This window comes from Silene latifolia, chromosome Y (genome assembly GCF_048544455.1).
Source record: "Silene latifolia isolate original U9 population chromosome Y, ASM4854445v1, whole genome shotgun sequence".
NCBI classification, from domain to species: Eukaryota; Viridiplantae; Streptophyta; class Magnoliopsida; order Caryophyllales; family Caryophyllaceae; genus Silene; species Silene latifolia.
Window position 1 is genome coordinate 174,797,899 of NC_133538.1, and position 14,797 is coordinate 174,812,695.

Here is a 14,797-nt window from a genome sequence, read left to right on the forward strand (position 1 = left end):
CGAGGTCTTCTCCAGCAAATCTACTCGATCGAACACTTCAGGCCCTCGATCGAGTAACTCCAATAAAGCACATTTCGATCGAGCAAAAAGAACTACTCGATCGACCTCTGATTCCTGCCGAACCACTCGATCGACTCATAATTCCACTCGATCGAGTGGAAATCCATTGCATCAGCCTCAAACTCGTCATGACTGCTTAATTTGACCACCCTTAACGCATCCCGAGGTACGACTCTTGCTCCAAAATTCCAGTCTCCTTACAATGCATGCTAAATGGGACGAATAAGGGTCGATTCCGCTACTTTCGGGTCCATTTCTGCAATTAAGAGAAAACAAACCAAAGTAGCCAATTCGGGGCATTTTGCAATACAAAGCGAAACAAAAAGGCATAGAAATGCGTGCAATAAGAGGCTAAAAAGTCTATATAAATTGCACGTATCAGTCACGGTGTTAGGTCAGTCATACGATTGTCAAAATAATACTTTGAATTAAATATTAAAAGACGGATTAAATTGTGAGACGATATCTTACCTTGAGGCGATAAATTAGATGAATGCTCCATTTTCCTTCTCTCTCTCTCTCTCTCTCTCTCTCTCTCTCTCTCTCTCTCTCTCTCTCTCTCTCTCTCTCTCTCTCTCTCTCTCATTTTGTGAGGTTTTATGTGAATAACATCTTATGGTATAATAGGTCCTCTTTATATACTAGTAAGGGTAGGTGGAAGGAAGTTTCCTTGGTAATATTATTATTATTATTATTGTTGTAGTATCATTATCATTATCATTCATTATCATTATTATTATTAATTATCATTATTATTATTATCATCATTATTATTATCATTATTATTATTATTATTACGGCCACAACACATGCCATACCCGAAATCCCGACTCATTATCATTATTTATTTTATTTTCCGTCTCACAACATAATTCTCTAATTAATATAGTACACTATTTATAAGTGAGCATTCAATTCAAATTTTTTCTCGATATATAAGTGAAAATTTATTTATGTGGAATTTGTTTGATTCGTCTCTGAGAGTACATTAAAATATCTTAACTTTTATAATTTTTGAAAATACATAGCTATAGATATTTAAGAGTTAAAACACGCGTTGACAAACATGAAAAAGCAAAGGTGCAAAGTGAAGTTGACTGAAGAAAGTATATGCGTAGATTTCTGGTGTGAACCGTGTTTTTCAAGGAGTTAAATCTATTCAACGGAAAGCAAGTCGACTGTAATAAGCTACAAAGCGTGGGACTTGATCAATAGGGTATAATAAACTCAATTATTAGCTTGAAATGAAATGAACCGAGAGTTATAACCAAATATGCTCCGTGGGCACTTGTAATTTAGAAGGGAAGATTATCGAGTAATGCTTTTGCCAAACTTGACCTCAATAGCACAATCATGTCAAAGCGAGTTACATGACTCAATGTCGTATTTTGCGATGAACAGAAGAGAGGAGGACAAAAATAGCATTTTGCTCCTGTCAAGCTAAAAGTTGGGAAATATATCTTACTATAATTTACAGAAAAATGAGATCAATCAGCAAAAATGAAAGAATAACAAACAGTCAGAGATTGACAGCCTAACATCGCAATGTAAACTTGATTTGTATCAAGAACTCTGGCAGGATTTCGGCAGAAACTTCACCTGTATATTAAGTTTGAAATAACAGGGGAGCTAAAGAGTTGCTGATCCATGAGCAATGTCATAGACAGAGATGCAAATTTCGGCACCAATCAATATTATGATGACCCATTCCAGAAAATCAGACTTTCGGTTCTGTAGAATTTCTTGTAGGAAGCGAATGTTATGCTGTCAAGGAGATAAAACGTTGCTAAATAAATTTGTTGAGGAAGCGAATGTTATGCTGTAGACAATAGTAGGTTGTAACTCGACAATAACTGGGTACGGAGTTGAGAAAAATTGGAAGGAAAAAAAACTGTACCTCAACAAATTTCAACTTGAAGTCAAGACTAGCAAATCTCTGAGTCAATTCAAATTCATCTCGAAGGTATTCCCAGATTTGGGCATATTTGGCATCCTTCCAAGCGATATCTGACCTGAAATGGCCAACAACAGAGTACTTTGAAGTTTGAACCATGAGTGACAGAACTAGAAGCAATTAACTAAGATTGAGAGGGTAAAAGCTTTAGCAAAATCATCTGGATGATAATCGTTTTGGCAACAAATAATTTCTCATAAACTCGAAACAGTGGTCAATAAAGGGATAGAGCTAGACCCCTATAAACCGTCTCACTCATTACGTGTGAGGAAAACATAATAAAATAATGGACCCGTCCCAAAAAAAAATTGCACAATCCCGTCTCTTTTGGGTTTTCGTAGAAGCCTTCCATGCCAACCAGAGACACCATAACATACGCATAAAAGCACATTACCACAGTAACTTGCTGGCAGTTAGTAGTCCGAGTGCTATACAAATTACAAAGTGTATATCTCTCTGTAAGTGTTGAAAGATCCCTACTGAATATACCTTGGTGCTTCTCTCATGCACCAAAGATCTATGTGGCCGCAATTTATGGAAGAACTAAGAGCCTTGATTTGCAAATTTAATCCAGAAGAGCATAACTAATCATCCAATTTTGTAAGATGGCAAACAAAGAAACAAAATAGCACTTGTCCGAAAACAATTTGGGGTTTGCTAATAAAAACACTTGCTAGAAGTCATGTGAATGAGAGGAAGAAAAAAAAAGAATAGAAAAGAAAAGAGAAAGTAAAGAAAAAGCAAATGGAACCAGAAGAAAGATCACAAGACACTTTATCCACTGTTGGAAATTATCTAATGCTAGAATATTATCACGCAAAACCAGGATAGCAGAATCTGCTTAAACAACCAATTACGCAGTCCAATAAGACGTTATATAGAGAAGATAGTATACAAATGTAGTCTGTCTCTACTTAGACCAGGCAGTTCTACAAAAAACCAGAAGTAACTTCAATTCAGGCAAAATTTTCAAACATATACGGAGTACAACTTTACAAGTGAGACACAACTAGGGCTTACAGCCTATGAAGAAAATTGTGGATGAATTCATCAGCATTTTAGATGTATATCGATAATGTCAATCAGAATATCAGATGTGGTTACAAGTGTTGAACACGGGAAGGTCGGGAGTGTCGGACATTTTTTTTTTTTTGTAAAAACTAAAAAAAAAAAAAAAAAAAAAAAAAAAAGGTTAATCAACACATTTGGCCTGAAACAATGTCAAACCTGTGCCTAAATGTCATTTCAGAAAAGTATCGTGCTTGAGTCGATCGCTTGACATGCAAAATGTCAGGATACGGCGTGTCGAAGTAAATGGCTTAGAGTTATGCACATAGACTCCTAACCACTTGGGAGTAAAGTAGTAAGAGAACACCCAAATCAAGTAGCGTCAATTATATGAAAAGCAAGAATGAAACAACTCATACTTAACCTTTCGAAAAGGCCAAGCTTCAGAATCACATCTGCCAGATTGGAATTTGCCTTTCCAACCAACTGGAAGAGTTTCTTCCTCTTCATATTAAAATTCCCTGTTTTCTCCATAGCACGATTTATGTCTGTGAATTCTGCAACCATTCCATCAACCTACAAGGAAAATACTAATTTGAGAAAATGCTAATTCAACCAAAAAAAACTACCTTCTCCCCTCTGAAGAAAAAACCTTTGTACCAAAATGATATGAAGTTGGGCAACATAAATTGTCACATGTAAGTGTAGAACTGTCACCATATTGTAGAAATACAAAAAATGAGTAAAACTACCTCTCCTGCGCCAACAGTAAATAATAGATTAGGATGACCAACCTGACGGACATAATAATCAAGAGCGATACTTTGACCAAGCACGCTACCAATCGTACGAATGCCATCAGTGTCCAAGTACTGTAGTATTATGTGATCAAGGCCAGCTTGCATCCATGTACTTGAAGTTGGCTGCTCTCTTACTTCGAATTCTACAAAGAAAAGGAGAAGCAATCAGCAATGGCATAGGCGAATAATAGACAAAGGATTACCAGACATAAATATGAAGAAATGGAAAAGTCAATTACATCCCTAAGAGGAGGCTCATAACAGTCACAAGGTTGTGTCTGACTAATTTTGAATGGCAACCATCAGCACGTAGTAATATGTTCTTGCCCAAAAATGATATCCTCAAACTGATGTTCAAAAATAAATTTATAGCATGAAGTTGGAAGTTGGCACAACTACGCAGACATACCAACATCCTGCCTAGGATCCCAAAAGTATTTTGATGACAGACATACCAACATGATGCTAAGTTTTCTGATGACAGACTGCAAAAAGAGTAAGAAGCAACAGAAATGTGTAATTTGGATTTGGATCTTCCTTATAAATCAACATCCTGCCTAGGATCCCATAAGTAGTTTTTCCAGATGAAAAGAAAACGCACTGTCGTAAGTATAATAGGTAAAATCTGGACTAGAAAGTCCCGCTCAAAACTTTCAAGATCCATCTTAACTTCGAAATTTCAAACTACCAAACAATAATGATCAGAACCTCATCCGCAAACTTCAAGGGAAAAAACTAATACTGCAACATTACCCCGACGTCTCAAAGGTTCTATCCTAAGGCAAGTTAAGAGGGAACCTCAAGTACAAAAAAATACAAGAAAATAAAGATTAGGGAAGAAATGAGAATGATAGAAATCTAGTCAAGGCAAGCATCTAAAGGCCAAAAGGCACAACAACATACAACTTCAGACCAATTAGACATGACATTAAAAATTAGAATCTCACCATCCTTTCTCATTTCGGGAAGCAAGCAAGATGCATGTTTCTCCACTATTTTCATGTAGCCATCAACTTCATTATCACGAACATTGAACAAGACTATTGAACCGTATTGGAAAACAACCATGTAGCCACAGTCGCTTCCACTTAAGGTAGCACCCAAGCCCTGAAATGAGAATACACTAGTCAAGATAGTGAGCAAAAAAAGACTTCGGTTAATCCTTCTTTTCACGCTTAGTTTCTTATTTCCTATGTTATGATTTGGTGTGTTTATTCTTAAGAGTGTCGTTTTAAACAATTTAATGTGGTTTCGGTGATGTTCTAAGTACATTATCGAGTAATTCCCGAATTTCGTACTTGGAAGAATAATCAAGCTAATATGGTGGTTTTGATGATTTGTGTTGATGTTCTTGATTCTACAACTAAATGGAATGAAATGCAAATCAGGGCAAATCGAAGACGCATTCCTAAGTCACCGTGGAGGTCAAGGAGCTCGGAACTTGATGTGGGTTAATTCACACGAAAGGAACTCTAGTGCAAGGCTCAGGGACCAAGAAGACAAAAGTCATAGGCTAAGAGCTAAGGCACGAGCAAGGAACGAGAGAGGCATAGTCGTGCATCGTGTTCAACATCAGGCACAATAGAGGCACGGGTATGCCTTATTTATTTCCCTTTTCTTAAGCGGTTTGTTCCGACAGCTATTTATTTGTTTCCCTGATTAATTCTAGTTGTTAGTTAGTATAAATATCTAGTTTTAGCCATCATTGGAGAACTAATAAATTTCACACTTTTAAAACCCGTTATCTAGGGATTATGCCAGTCTAATTCCTCTATTCTTGGGGTAAATTATTGAAAACTTTGTTCTAGCAAAACACAGCTTAAGTAAATTACTGACAATTTATTTCACAGCATCATTGTTGACTAATCTGTGTCAATATCAGAATAGGTAACAGGAGTAAAGCTGCATCACATCGTAAGACAGAAGTGAAACTACAAATCCTTCCACCAAGTCAGCTGGAAACATTTAATAGAAGGTGTAGATATGTCCACAGAAGGTTTAAAGCATGAACAAAATATCATTGGTTTGCAAACTCTTGGAACAAATACAACAATATGTGCATCCTATCTGGAAAAAATTAAATTCACCAAGTATAAGCATCACCATCAAAGTATCATCATTATCATATGTAAGGATAACCCCATTGAACTCCCCTCACAAGTCAGTGTCACCATTAAAACCATCAGCATGTTTTATTAGTGATTCACATAGACGAGTGTGTCCAGCAAATACAATAATAAAATAAAAAAAAAATAAAAGAATTGCAATCCAGTAAACCAAGGGACAGCAGAAAAACCCGGATAAGAGTATGCAACAAGCCAACAACTTGGAGAATAGGAAAAAAAAAAACTCCATTCATATAACTTCTCCTATTTTAAAAGGAACACTATGAATAAGTTTTCGACAGGGCAGAAATAGATAAGAACAAAACATATCTTTTGAATAACAAAAATTACGAGTAGTCACCAGTTAACTTGGATTTAAAAGGGCTGAATAACCCTCATAGAGATAGGGTCATACCCTAATCAAAGATTAGCAATCGGTATTTTATAAGCTTTTATTGTCGGATTATCTACAATCTTCTATCACTATCCCACACTGTTGACTTTCCTATCATTTTTATTCCTTCTATGACATCATCCAGAAGCTTTTTTCAATGGCCAGCAGAGTATGATATCCTCTTGGTACAAGAGTATTGAGTCAAGACAACCTAATTAATCACACAACTAGAAAGACGAGTAATGACGATGATGGACAAAATAAGAGGTCATTATTAAGTGGATGCACTTGGTTTGTTGTGAAGTAACAATTTCAACGCATTCACGTTGGGGCATTTGAAATCAGGAATAATAGCAGACCAAAATGGGGAAGAGGTCATAAACTCACATTTGGTACAGGCTTAAGATTGCCGAATTTGAGGACGACATAGTTGGTCATCCTAGATGAGGGTGGTATAAAATTTGTCCTGTTTTGATCCACCAAACTCTTCAAGTCCACACTAGAGGAACAAATACAATACAAAAACAAGAAACCAACATTAGTTTCAATTTGATTTCCTATTCGTAAAACATTGAATCCGGCAACAGCAGCATAGTCACCTGGTGGATATGAAGAAGGCGCGAACAGGAATATAAGGACGAGGAGATGAATCGGCATCAGTGGGATGAACAAACGTATTTGTTGAGGCGAAAGCGGAAGAGAAAGAGCGAAGGGTTAAGGAGGTGACGGCGGAGTTGGAGAAGAGTCGTGTGTGGGAGACTGAGAAATGGAGAATTGAGGGTTTGATGGTACAAACGACGATTGATGTCAAGTGTGGTTTCAGAGAACACCTTGCTAATCCCCATAGTTTCGCCATTCACAAACCAATCCTTGGACTATATTCCCAGGAGTATAGTACTACGTACTCTTTATACATTTAAAAAAAAAAAAAAAATAACAAAGTCAACCGTCAAATTTGGAACTATCCAAAAACCACTCCCCATTTTTCTCCTTCCTTTCCAAAAACAGTTGCTTAAAACCTCTACCCTAATTTTTTCCCCAATTTCAATCGTTGCATTATATTCACAAAAACCCAACAAAATATACACTATTAATCTCATTTAATCGTCTAATCAGGTATGTTCTCTCAATATTGATTAGTAATTGCAATTATATTTTTGTTTTTCGGTCATCATTGATTGTTAATTTGTTATAATAGGTGATTATGGGTTATCCTAAAATTAAAAGCCGCGGAGGATTAAAACGGTGAGTTTTTCGACAATAATTATCTTGTAGACGTACAAACTGTGAATATTCGTTGAGTATATAGCTATAAATTGTGAATAAGTGAATATATGAATATGACACGAAAATGGCTTGAAGGGAGATGTCAATCAGTTGTATGAATTATTAAAAGTATGGTGAATATGTCCCGTATAAATTTTGAATATCAAAGAACATGCTGATTTGAATAAAAATGGTGTGAATATGTGTGCAACCTTATGTGAATAAAGTATCATTCTTGTTGTGAATATGACACATTCTTGTTGTGAATATGGAACAACTGTGAATATGAATGATATATTGAGCGAATAATGTCAATTAGATCAGCAAAGCTATGTGACAATGATAGTTCTATGGCGTGAATGTGTCAACTATAAGTTTTGAATATCGCACAAACTGTAAATGTGAATGATATCAGGTGTGAATGTGTCATGAACGCATTGTGAATTAGGCGATTAGGTTGTGTGACTATGATAGTTCTTTATCATGAATATGACATACATATTATGCGACTATGGCTGGGATTGTTATGTAGTATGAATATGAAGCACATATGGGCTGAATCTTGGACATTTGCAAATATGAGAACAATTTGCAAGTGAATACTACAACTGCATATTGTGAATATGTCTATTTGTTCTATTAATATGACAGTTAGATAGTTTGAATATGAGATCAATAGGCTTGTGAATACAACAACTTTATGGCGTGAATATGTGTAATTGTTTTATGATTTTTGATGCAGTGTTGGTACCAGAAACAACGATAGTGATGAAGAATGTAGAGCTAAAAATGTTCGAAGCAAAACAGGTGAAGATCCGATTTTGCATAAGAAACCTAATAACACCGAAGATTTATTAGGAGATGATGAAGTTGATACAAGCTTGACTATAGAAAATATGTCAGAAGATGAATATGAAGATGAAGAGGAAGATGAAAATGGGGACGAAGATTGTGATGGTGAAGGCGATAGTAGTAATGATGAGGAGGAAGGTAAGAGTGAAAGTGGGGAGGATGGCGATAGCGTTTATGAGAGTGAAGGTGAGGAGGAGGACGATGGCGTTGATGAGAGTAAAGGTGAGGAGGTGGGCGATGGGGTTGATGGGAATGAAGATGCAGCTTCAAAAGAAATTGCACCCAGCAACAAAACTCCGGCCAGGCGTAATAAAAGTCGTGGAAAACGAGGAATTCCGATGGAAATAGGCTCTAGTGAGGTAAATGTGTTTCCTAAGTCTCTTAGAACAAGAGTTTGCATAGCTAAGTTTCAGAATTTTATGAAAAGATTGAGTCCTGAGCAGAGAGAAGCTGTAAATGAAATTGGTTTTGGGTGTCTTCTAGAATTGGATATTACACAAATTTGTGGGGATCTGGGAATTTGGTTAGTGCGAAACATTAATCCTTATTCTTTAACATTAACATTGGCGCCTAATTCGTCATTTCGCATTACCGAAGTTGATGTTTATCTAGCACTTAAATTATCATGTGGTCCAAAATATGTCGAGGAAGCTAAAGATAGAGGTAATGACGAGGTTGTCGAAGAAGCAATCATAAATTGGAAGAAACGTTGGGGTGTAAGAAAAGGTGTGACTGCTCCTGTTACCACTACGATGCCCGACAAAATTTTAACTCATGGCCATGGTGACAACTTCAAAGTCGATTTTGTTATATATACTTGCTCTAATCTACTTTATGGAGACCAAGCAAGACATTGTAACTACAAGCTACTAATGGCGCTTTTAGAACCATCACAAATCTGCAACTTTAATTGGTGTGAATATGTGATACGAGCGTTGGTTAAAGTCAGAAAAGAATTTAGAAAGAATCCATCGATTCTTCATGGACCTCTCATCGTAGTTACGGTAAGTTGGTTGTCAATAAATTTACATATTAATGTAATTTTTTTTTTGTATTGATCTTATATTTTCTGAATTTTGTAGTTACTCTATTTAGATAGAGTTGAGTTTGAAAGCAGCACCGTCGAAAGAAAATTCCCGATTTTGTTGGGTTGGGATGATAAGAAGGTCACGGAAAGGAAGAATAACGAGTTAAGAGCAGGTGGTTATGGACAAGGTTGCGTGGTGCCTCCTATGAATTTGAATAAGTTATACCAGTTAGGGTATGTTCCTCAACAAGACTTTATTAGACTGAAACAAATTCTGATGAACCTGCCAAGACTTTATAACCAGAGAGAAGGTGGCCCAAGTGTAGATATTGATGCAATACCCCGAAGTACTGATGTTGGTGAACGTGAGGGAAGGTGACCAGGGGACGAGTTCATCACAAATACATGAGGAGAAGAAGGTAACACTTGTTTTATATTTTAAAGTAGATAGTATATCCGTTGATTCTCTGAATGTGTTGATCATATGTACTAGCGATATGTTATTTCAAAACTATGAAAGTGTTTGATTAATTGATTGAATATGACAGTTCAATCAGTTCAATTGACGAAATATGATAGTCTATCAAATGATTATTGTGAATTAATAATTATGAATATGTTAATTCTATATTATGAATATGGTAGTCCTTTATGAATATTATTTCTGCAATATGAATATGTAAGTTTCAGTAACTGATTCTTTCTTTACTATGTAGGTGTACATTGAAAGTGTGTTGGCTGTAAACAAAAAATTATCTACAAGTCTTCTAGAGTGGAATGAAGTGATGAACAAGGCGTCAAAGTTCTTTCCCATCAGTAAGTTTTTGAAACAAATACCCGAACTTGTCGTTCATATGGGTGATGACAATTCTCATTCTCCAAAAGAGAAATCAGGTCAAGTAAGTGGGGAGGGTACAAATGATGATCATCTACGGCTTAACAATGAAGACGATGAAATATTTGAATCAGATGAATTTATGGAAGTCTTTCAAGTTATTGAAAGGCTCGGAAGGAAGAAAAAGACCGATAGGGTGGTTGACCCTATGATGCCTAGTTTCAGCTTGGGAATCAGTAGTGACCTAAACAATGAAGATTCTGGTGAACAAAATAATGAAGTTGGTGATGAACAACTGGAAACTAATTCGTGCACATACATTGAACCTGAAGCTGATTCTTGCATCAATAAAACTGAATCTAAAATGCAAATGGTTCTTCGGTCTAGGCAGCAAAAAACCCTTGCATCTGCATTGCGGTCACCATATTGCTTACGACGTGTAGACCCACAAAAGGATTTGAGTAGTTTGCAAAGGAGTGTTGTGAATTATGTTATTCACAATGGTGATGAAAATGAGTAAGTTTTCGCAAAAATTGACTTGCGCCTAGTATTGAGTTTATAAGGTTATCCAGATCAGACGACTAATATTTATTGTCATTTTCGATTTTGAAGGGAGATGTACAGTGATAATTATTTATCTTGTACAAGAAAAGGTCTATATTCATTGGTAGGAGGTGAACATGTTTGCAATTCTATTTTGAGTGTGTGGTGCCGCTTACTAAATTTGGAGGAAAAGAAATGCTCACAAAGTTCACCCAAACGGTTCTTCTTCTCTTCTACATGTCATGTAAGATATCGTAATTAATTGTTTTTATTTAATATCATTCCTTCAGTGATATTATACGTTTTGAATGAATCTTGTTTCTACATGTTGGCATTTGTTGGTTGCCAGGTCTTACTGGAAAAACGTGGCAATTTCGAAAGGTAAAAAAGGATGTAATGTTGACGCGTTTTATAAAGCCGTTAGGAGTGAGCTCGAGGCTAGTGAAGAACCAGACATACTGAAAATGGATATGGTGTGTTTTAATTCTGTTGATGAATACATATTATCTTTCTTGTGAATATGTTTATTCGCAGCTATGAATATGGTTTATGTCGTCTTTTTTTTGTAGGTTTTCTTTGTTATACATGATTCTGGCCATTATTATGTTCTTTGTATTCATTTCAAGAAGCATGCTATCCATATCTTAGACGATCAAGAACTTCCAGATGGAGTTGACATGAGAAAACAATATGGCAACACAGCTGAAACAATCGTAAGCATTTGTTTCCGTTAAAGTGACATTATTTTATATAACTTATATTCCATTTTACGTTTAACATGTTCGTGTTTCATAGAGGGATTCATTTGTATCTTTCAAGGCCGAGACAAAAGATGCAAGGGCTGCTGATACTAATGATTTCGGGATGCACGTGATAAATATGCCTTGGAAAAATTCACAAAAAAATGATGATTGCGGTGTATATGTTATGCGGCACATGGAAACATACTTTGGGTACACCGAGAATTGGGAAAGTGGATTTAAGAATAATATTGTGAGTTTATAGTACTTACTTTATAGTTTTTTTGTTTTTAATAATTTTTTACCTAATATTGAATGAATTTATGGAATGAAGGATCGTATATTGAAGAATCTACGAAGTAGGTATTGTGCATCAATAATTCTAAGTAAAGCAAATAAGGAGGATGATGATTGAAGAGAAGAGCATTGCTTTACATCATGCTACTCCTCGTATCTGAATATGGATGAGAAGACAAATGAAGTCAATGCTGGTGGTTCTTGGTTTTTTATTGTTAAAACGGCCAAAATGTCGAGGACAAAAGCAACTTAAATGTTATTCGTATTTTTTGGAACAGTGTTTTTCCATGGCTATCTAATTTGTAATGTATGAATGGAATTAGTTTAATGACAATCTTTGTTTTCATGGTTACTTAACAAGATGTTGAACGAATTTGCCCTAAGACAATATCGCACCTATGAATATGTTCCATGTTAGAGTGAATATGACAAAATCCCAACTGCACGAGAGTAGACATAAATATTGTTGAACATTTCAGAAAATTGATAGATTTTCTTCAATAAGATGAGTATGCAAACTTCATATTCATGAAAATTACTATGTCTAACTCAAGAAAATACAAAAGTGTGCACATCAACGAAAACGACGTGTAAACTCAATACGACAATGGAAAAACAGAGAATATATGCTACATAGAATTCTAGATGTAAAACTTCCTAAGGATTTAAACTCTATTGCTGCTGTAGAAGTATTCATGTTAAGGGGTCGTACAACTCTTGGATGTTGAGGCCGTATTTGGAACTTGGGTAAAGCGGTTGAATCGATGTCCAATTGGACATGCGGTTTGGACGTAAGACTCCGTAGGAGTATTCATCAATGTCACCCTTAGATATTGACCATTTATTGGAATTGGTATCAATAGAGGACCGCCATTAGGTGGATGTACAAGATAACCATCCCCAACAACGTTGTTGACATCACTCTACAAAATCACCAACAAAACACGATTCAGAATTATATTATGGTACCATAACGGATAAATAGCATATTCACAATGAAATTAATTCATATTCACAATGGTAAGTAAAACATTCACATAGTCGTATAACAACTGCACTCGCAAACAATGAAAATTTACCTGAACTGAAGCTTCTGCAATGTTTTTTGTATGGTTAGCAACTCGAAAACTCTTAGCTTTTCGTCCTCTCACAATGTTGTTTATTTTCTCAACCGTCGATTTCCGCCTTTTATTTTTATGAACTGGCTTTCTCGACTTCACAGGATTTTGGATGCTCACAACATTACCTTCATCACCGTGCTTAGGATCACATTCTTCACTTATGATACAACCTATTTCATCATCTATAAGTTGTTTTGTTTTCTGATATGCTTCTTCCAAATATTTTCTACTCCGGCTATTACAATGTGAGGCAGAAATAAGTTCGTTGAACTTCCTTGTCATTTGAGTTCTCCACACGTAAGTTGAAATATTGTCCTTGCGCGGCAAGTGGCTATGCATGTTACTGGATGTTGTTGATATTGCTTCCTTTGTCCATCTTTTAAGAATGTATTGCTTCGGAATATCCCCCAAACAATGTAAATTCATGATACGCAAGTTGTGGCTACAAAGTATACCAACTTGTGAATACATCCGACATGTACAATATATAGACTTCTCTTTCTGGTTGAAAGTGACAACATGCTTTATTGAGCCTGCAATCTGATCATTTGTTGCTCTTACTACATGATAAATGAATATGTCATCATTTTTTTCAAAAAGATCTTGATGAAGTGTACAAGATTTCAGACATTGTTCTTCGAAAACACGGTAAAGCTCAATGGTGTACACTTCTCTAGCATGTGTCAATATATTTATATGATTTGCAATTATTTCTGGATTCCCTTGAAGGCAGTCAAAATCTTCACCATTCTCTCTACTCGCCACTCAGATATGACATCAACAAAGCAAGAATAGAAATCACAAAGTCCAGCGGTAGCAGTAAGCCTTCTTGAGATGGAATCATTCGTTGTTTCACTCCTTTGAGATGATAAAATACCTCCCGAAAAATGCTCTTTAGAATATGCCGGACACCATTGCTCTTTCTTTTTATAGAGTTTCAGAAGCCAGTCATTGTCCCCACATTGATAGTGTAACACCCCCATACTCCAAGTGCCTTACCAGGACCACTCAGGTATGAAGACATTACCATCTCGGTTACCCGAGGCAATGATAATCAAACAACAATAAAGAAACAATGTTTATTATAAATAATTTAGTGAACAGATACAATCCTCAAAACCAAACCAAAAGTACGTTACATGATTTCAAACTGACTGTCTAACTGAAATGTAAATAAACTAAAGGCTACAGCGGAAGACTCCTATCATCATGTCGTGGCATCCCAGCTATCCCAGTACTCATCTCAATACCTGCTCAATATCTGCTCACCATCCCGGAATGGATCACCGCAGTTTACAAAACAACACCGGGTCAAGACTAATCACACAATCAATATGTATAACAATAATAAGATAAACAGATGCCTTAACATCACACACACACACACACACACACACACACCAACCAACTCCCATCATCTCAATCTCGATCGTCCACCGGACCCGCCACCCGATGGGGGACCGCAGCCGTACCCACCAAATCCCCGCTCCACACAAAGGAGCGATAACCCTGTCCATTAATGTGCACATCCCCTTCCGTGGCAGGTTCCACGAAGGGCGAAACTAGGGCGTGAAGTCACTCCCGCAAGTGACCCCACTCACCGAGAACGCATCTCGAGAACCATCAACAAAATCACAACCACAAACACAAACACAAGACAATCATTATATCAAACAACCAAATACAACACATCACCAATATCCCATTATGGGACTAATACGAGTAGGAAATCCTACCGGAAAGCACAACGGTCGACGGTATCAACAATTTGTATCAAAAGCCTCTTCTACGAACC

At 36.4% G+C, this 14,797-nt stretch overlaps 3 protein-coding genes across 3 annotated transcripts; 2 read left to right on the plus strand and 1 right to left on the minus strand.

Annotated features, from left to right (window-relative positions):
* Positions 1-1,382: 1,382 nt before the first annotated feature.
* LOC141633979 (protein RETARDED ROOT GROWTH-LIKE-like) lies at positions 1,383-7,387 on the minus strand. The gene is made up of 7 exons (XM_074446320.1): positions 6,921-7,387; positions 6,709-6,820; positions 4,770-4,929; positions 3,817-3,965; positions 3,447-3,598; positions 1,958-2,072; positions 1,383-1,824 (listed from the first exon to the last, which is right to left on the minus strand). The coding sequence occupies exons 1-7, from the start codon at positions 7,175-7,177 to the stop codon at positions 1,690-1,692; spliced, it is 1,080 nt and encodes a 359-aa protein (XP_074302421.1). The 5' UTR covers positions 7,178-7,387; the 3' UTR covers positions 1,383-1,689.
* LOC141633978 (uncharacterized) lies at positions 7,296-10,028 on the plus strand. The gene is made up of 4 exons (XM_074446319.1): positions 7,296-7,437; positions 7,520-7,566; positions 8,330-9,443; positions 9,522-10,028. Exons 2-4 carry the CDS (start codon positions 7,526-7,528, stop codon positions 9,843-9,845), a joined length of 1,479 nt encoding a protein of 492 aa, XP_074302420.1. The 5' UTR covers positions 7,296-7,437; positions 7,520-7,525; the 3' UTR covers positions 9,846-10,028.
* Positions 10,029-10,374: 346 nt separating this feature from the next.
* LOC141633980 (uncharacterized) lies at positions 10,375-12,231 on the plus strand. Its single transcript, XM_074446321.1, has 6 exons — positions 10,375-10,817; positions 10,914-11,088; positions 11,194-11,317; positions 11,414-11,557; positions 11,640-11,837; positions 11,919-12,231. Coding segments are annotated over exons 2-6 (549 nt in total). The 5' UTR covers positions 10,375-10,817; positions 10,914-11,086; the 3' UTR covers positions 12,000-12,231.
* The last annotated feature ends 2,566 nt before the right edge of the window (positions 12,232-14,797 follow it).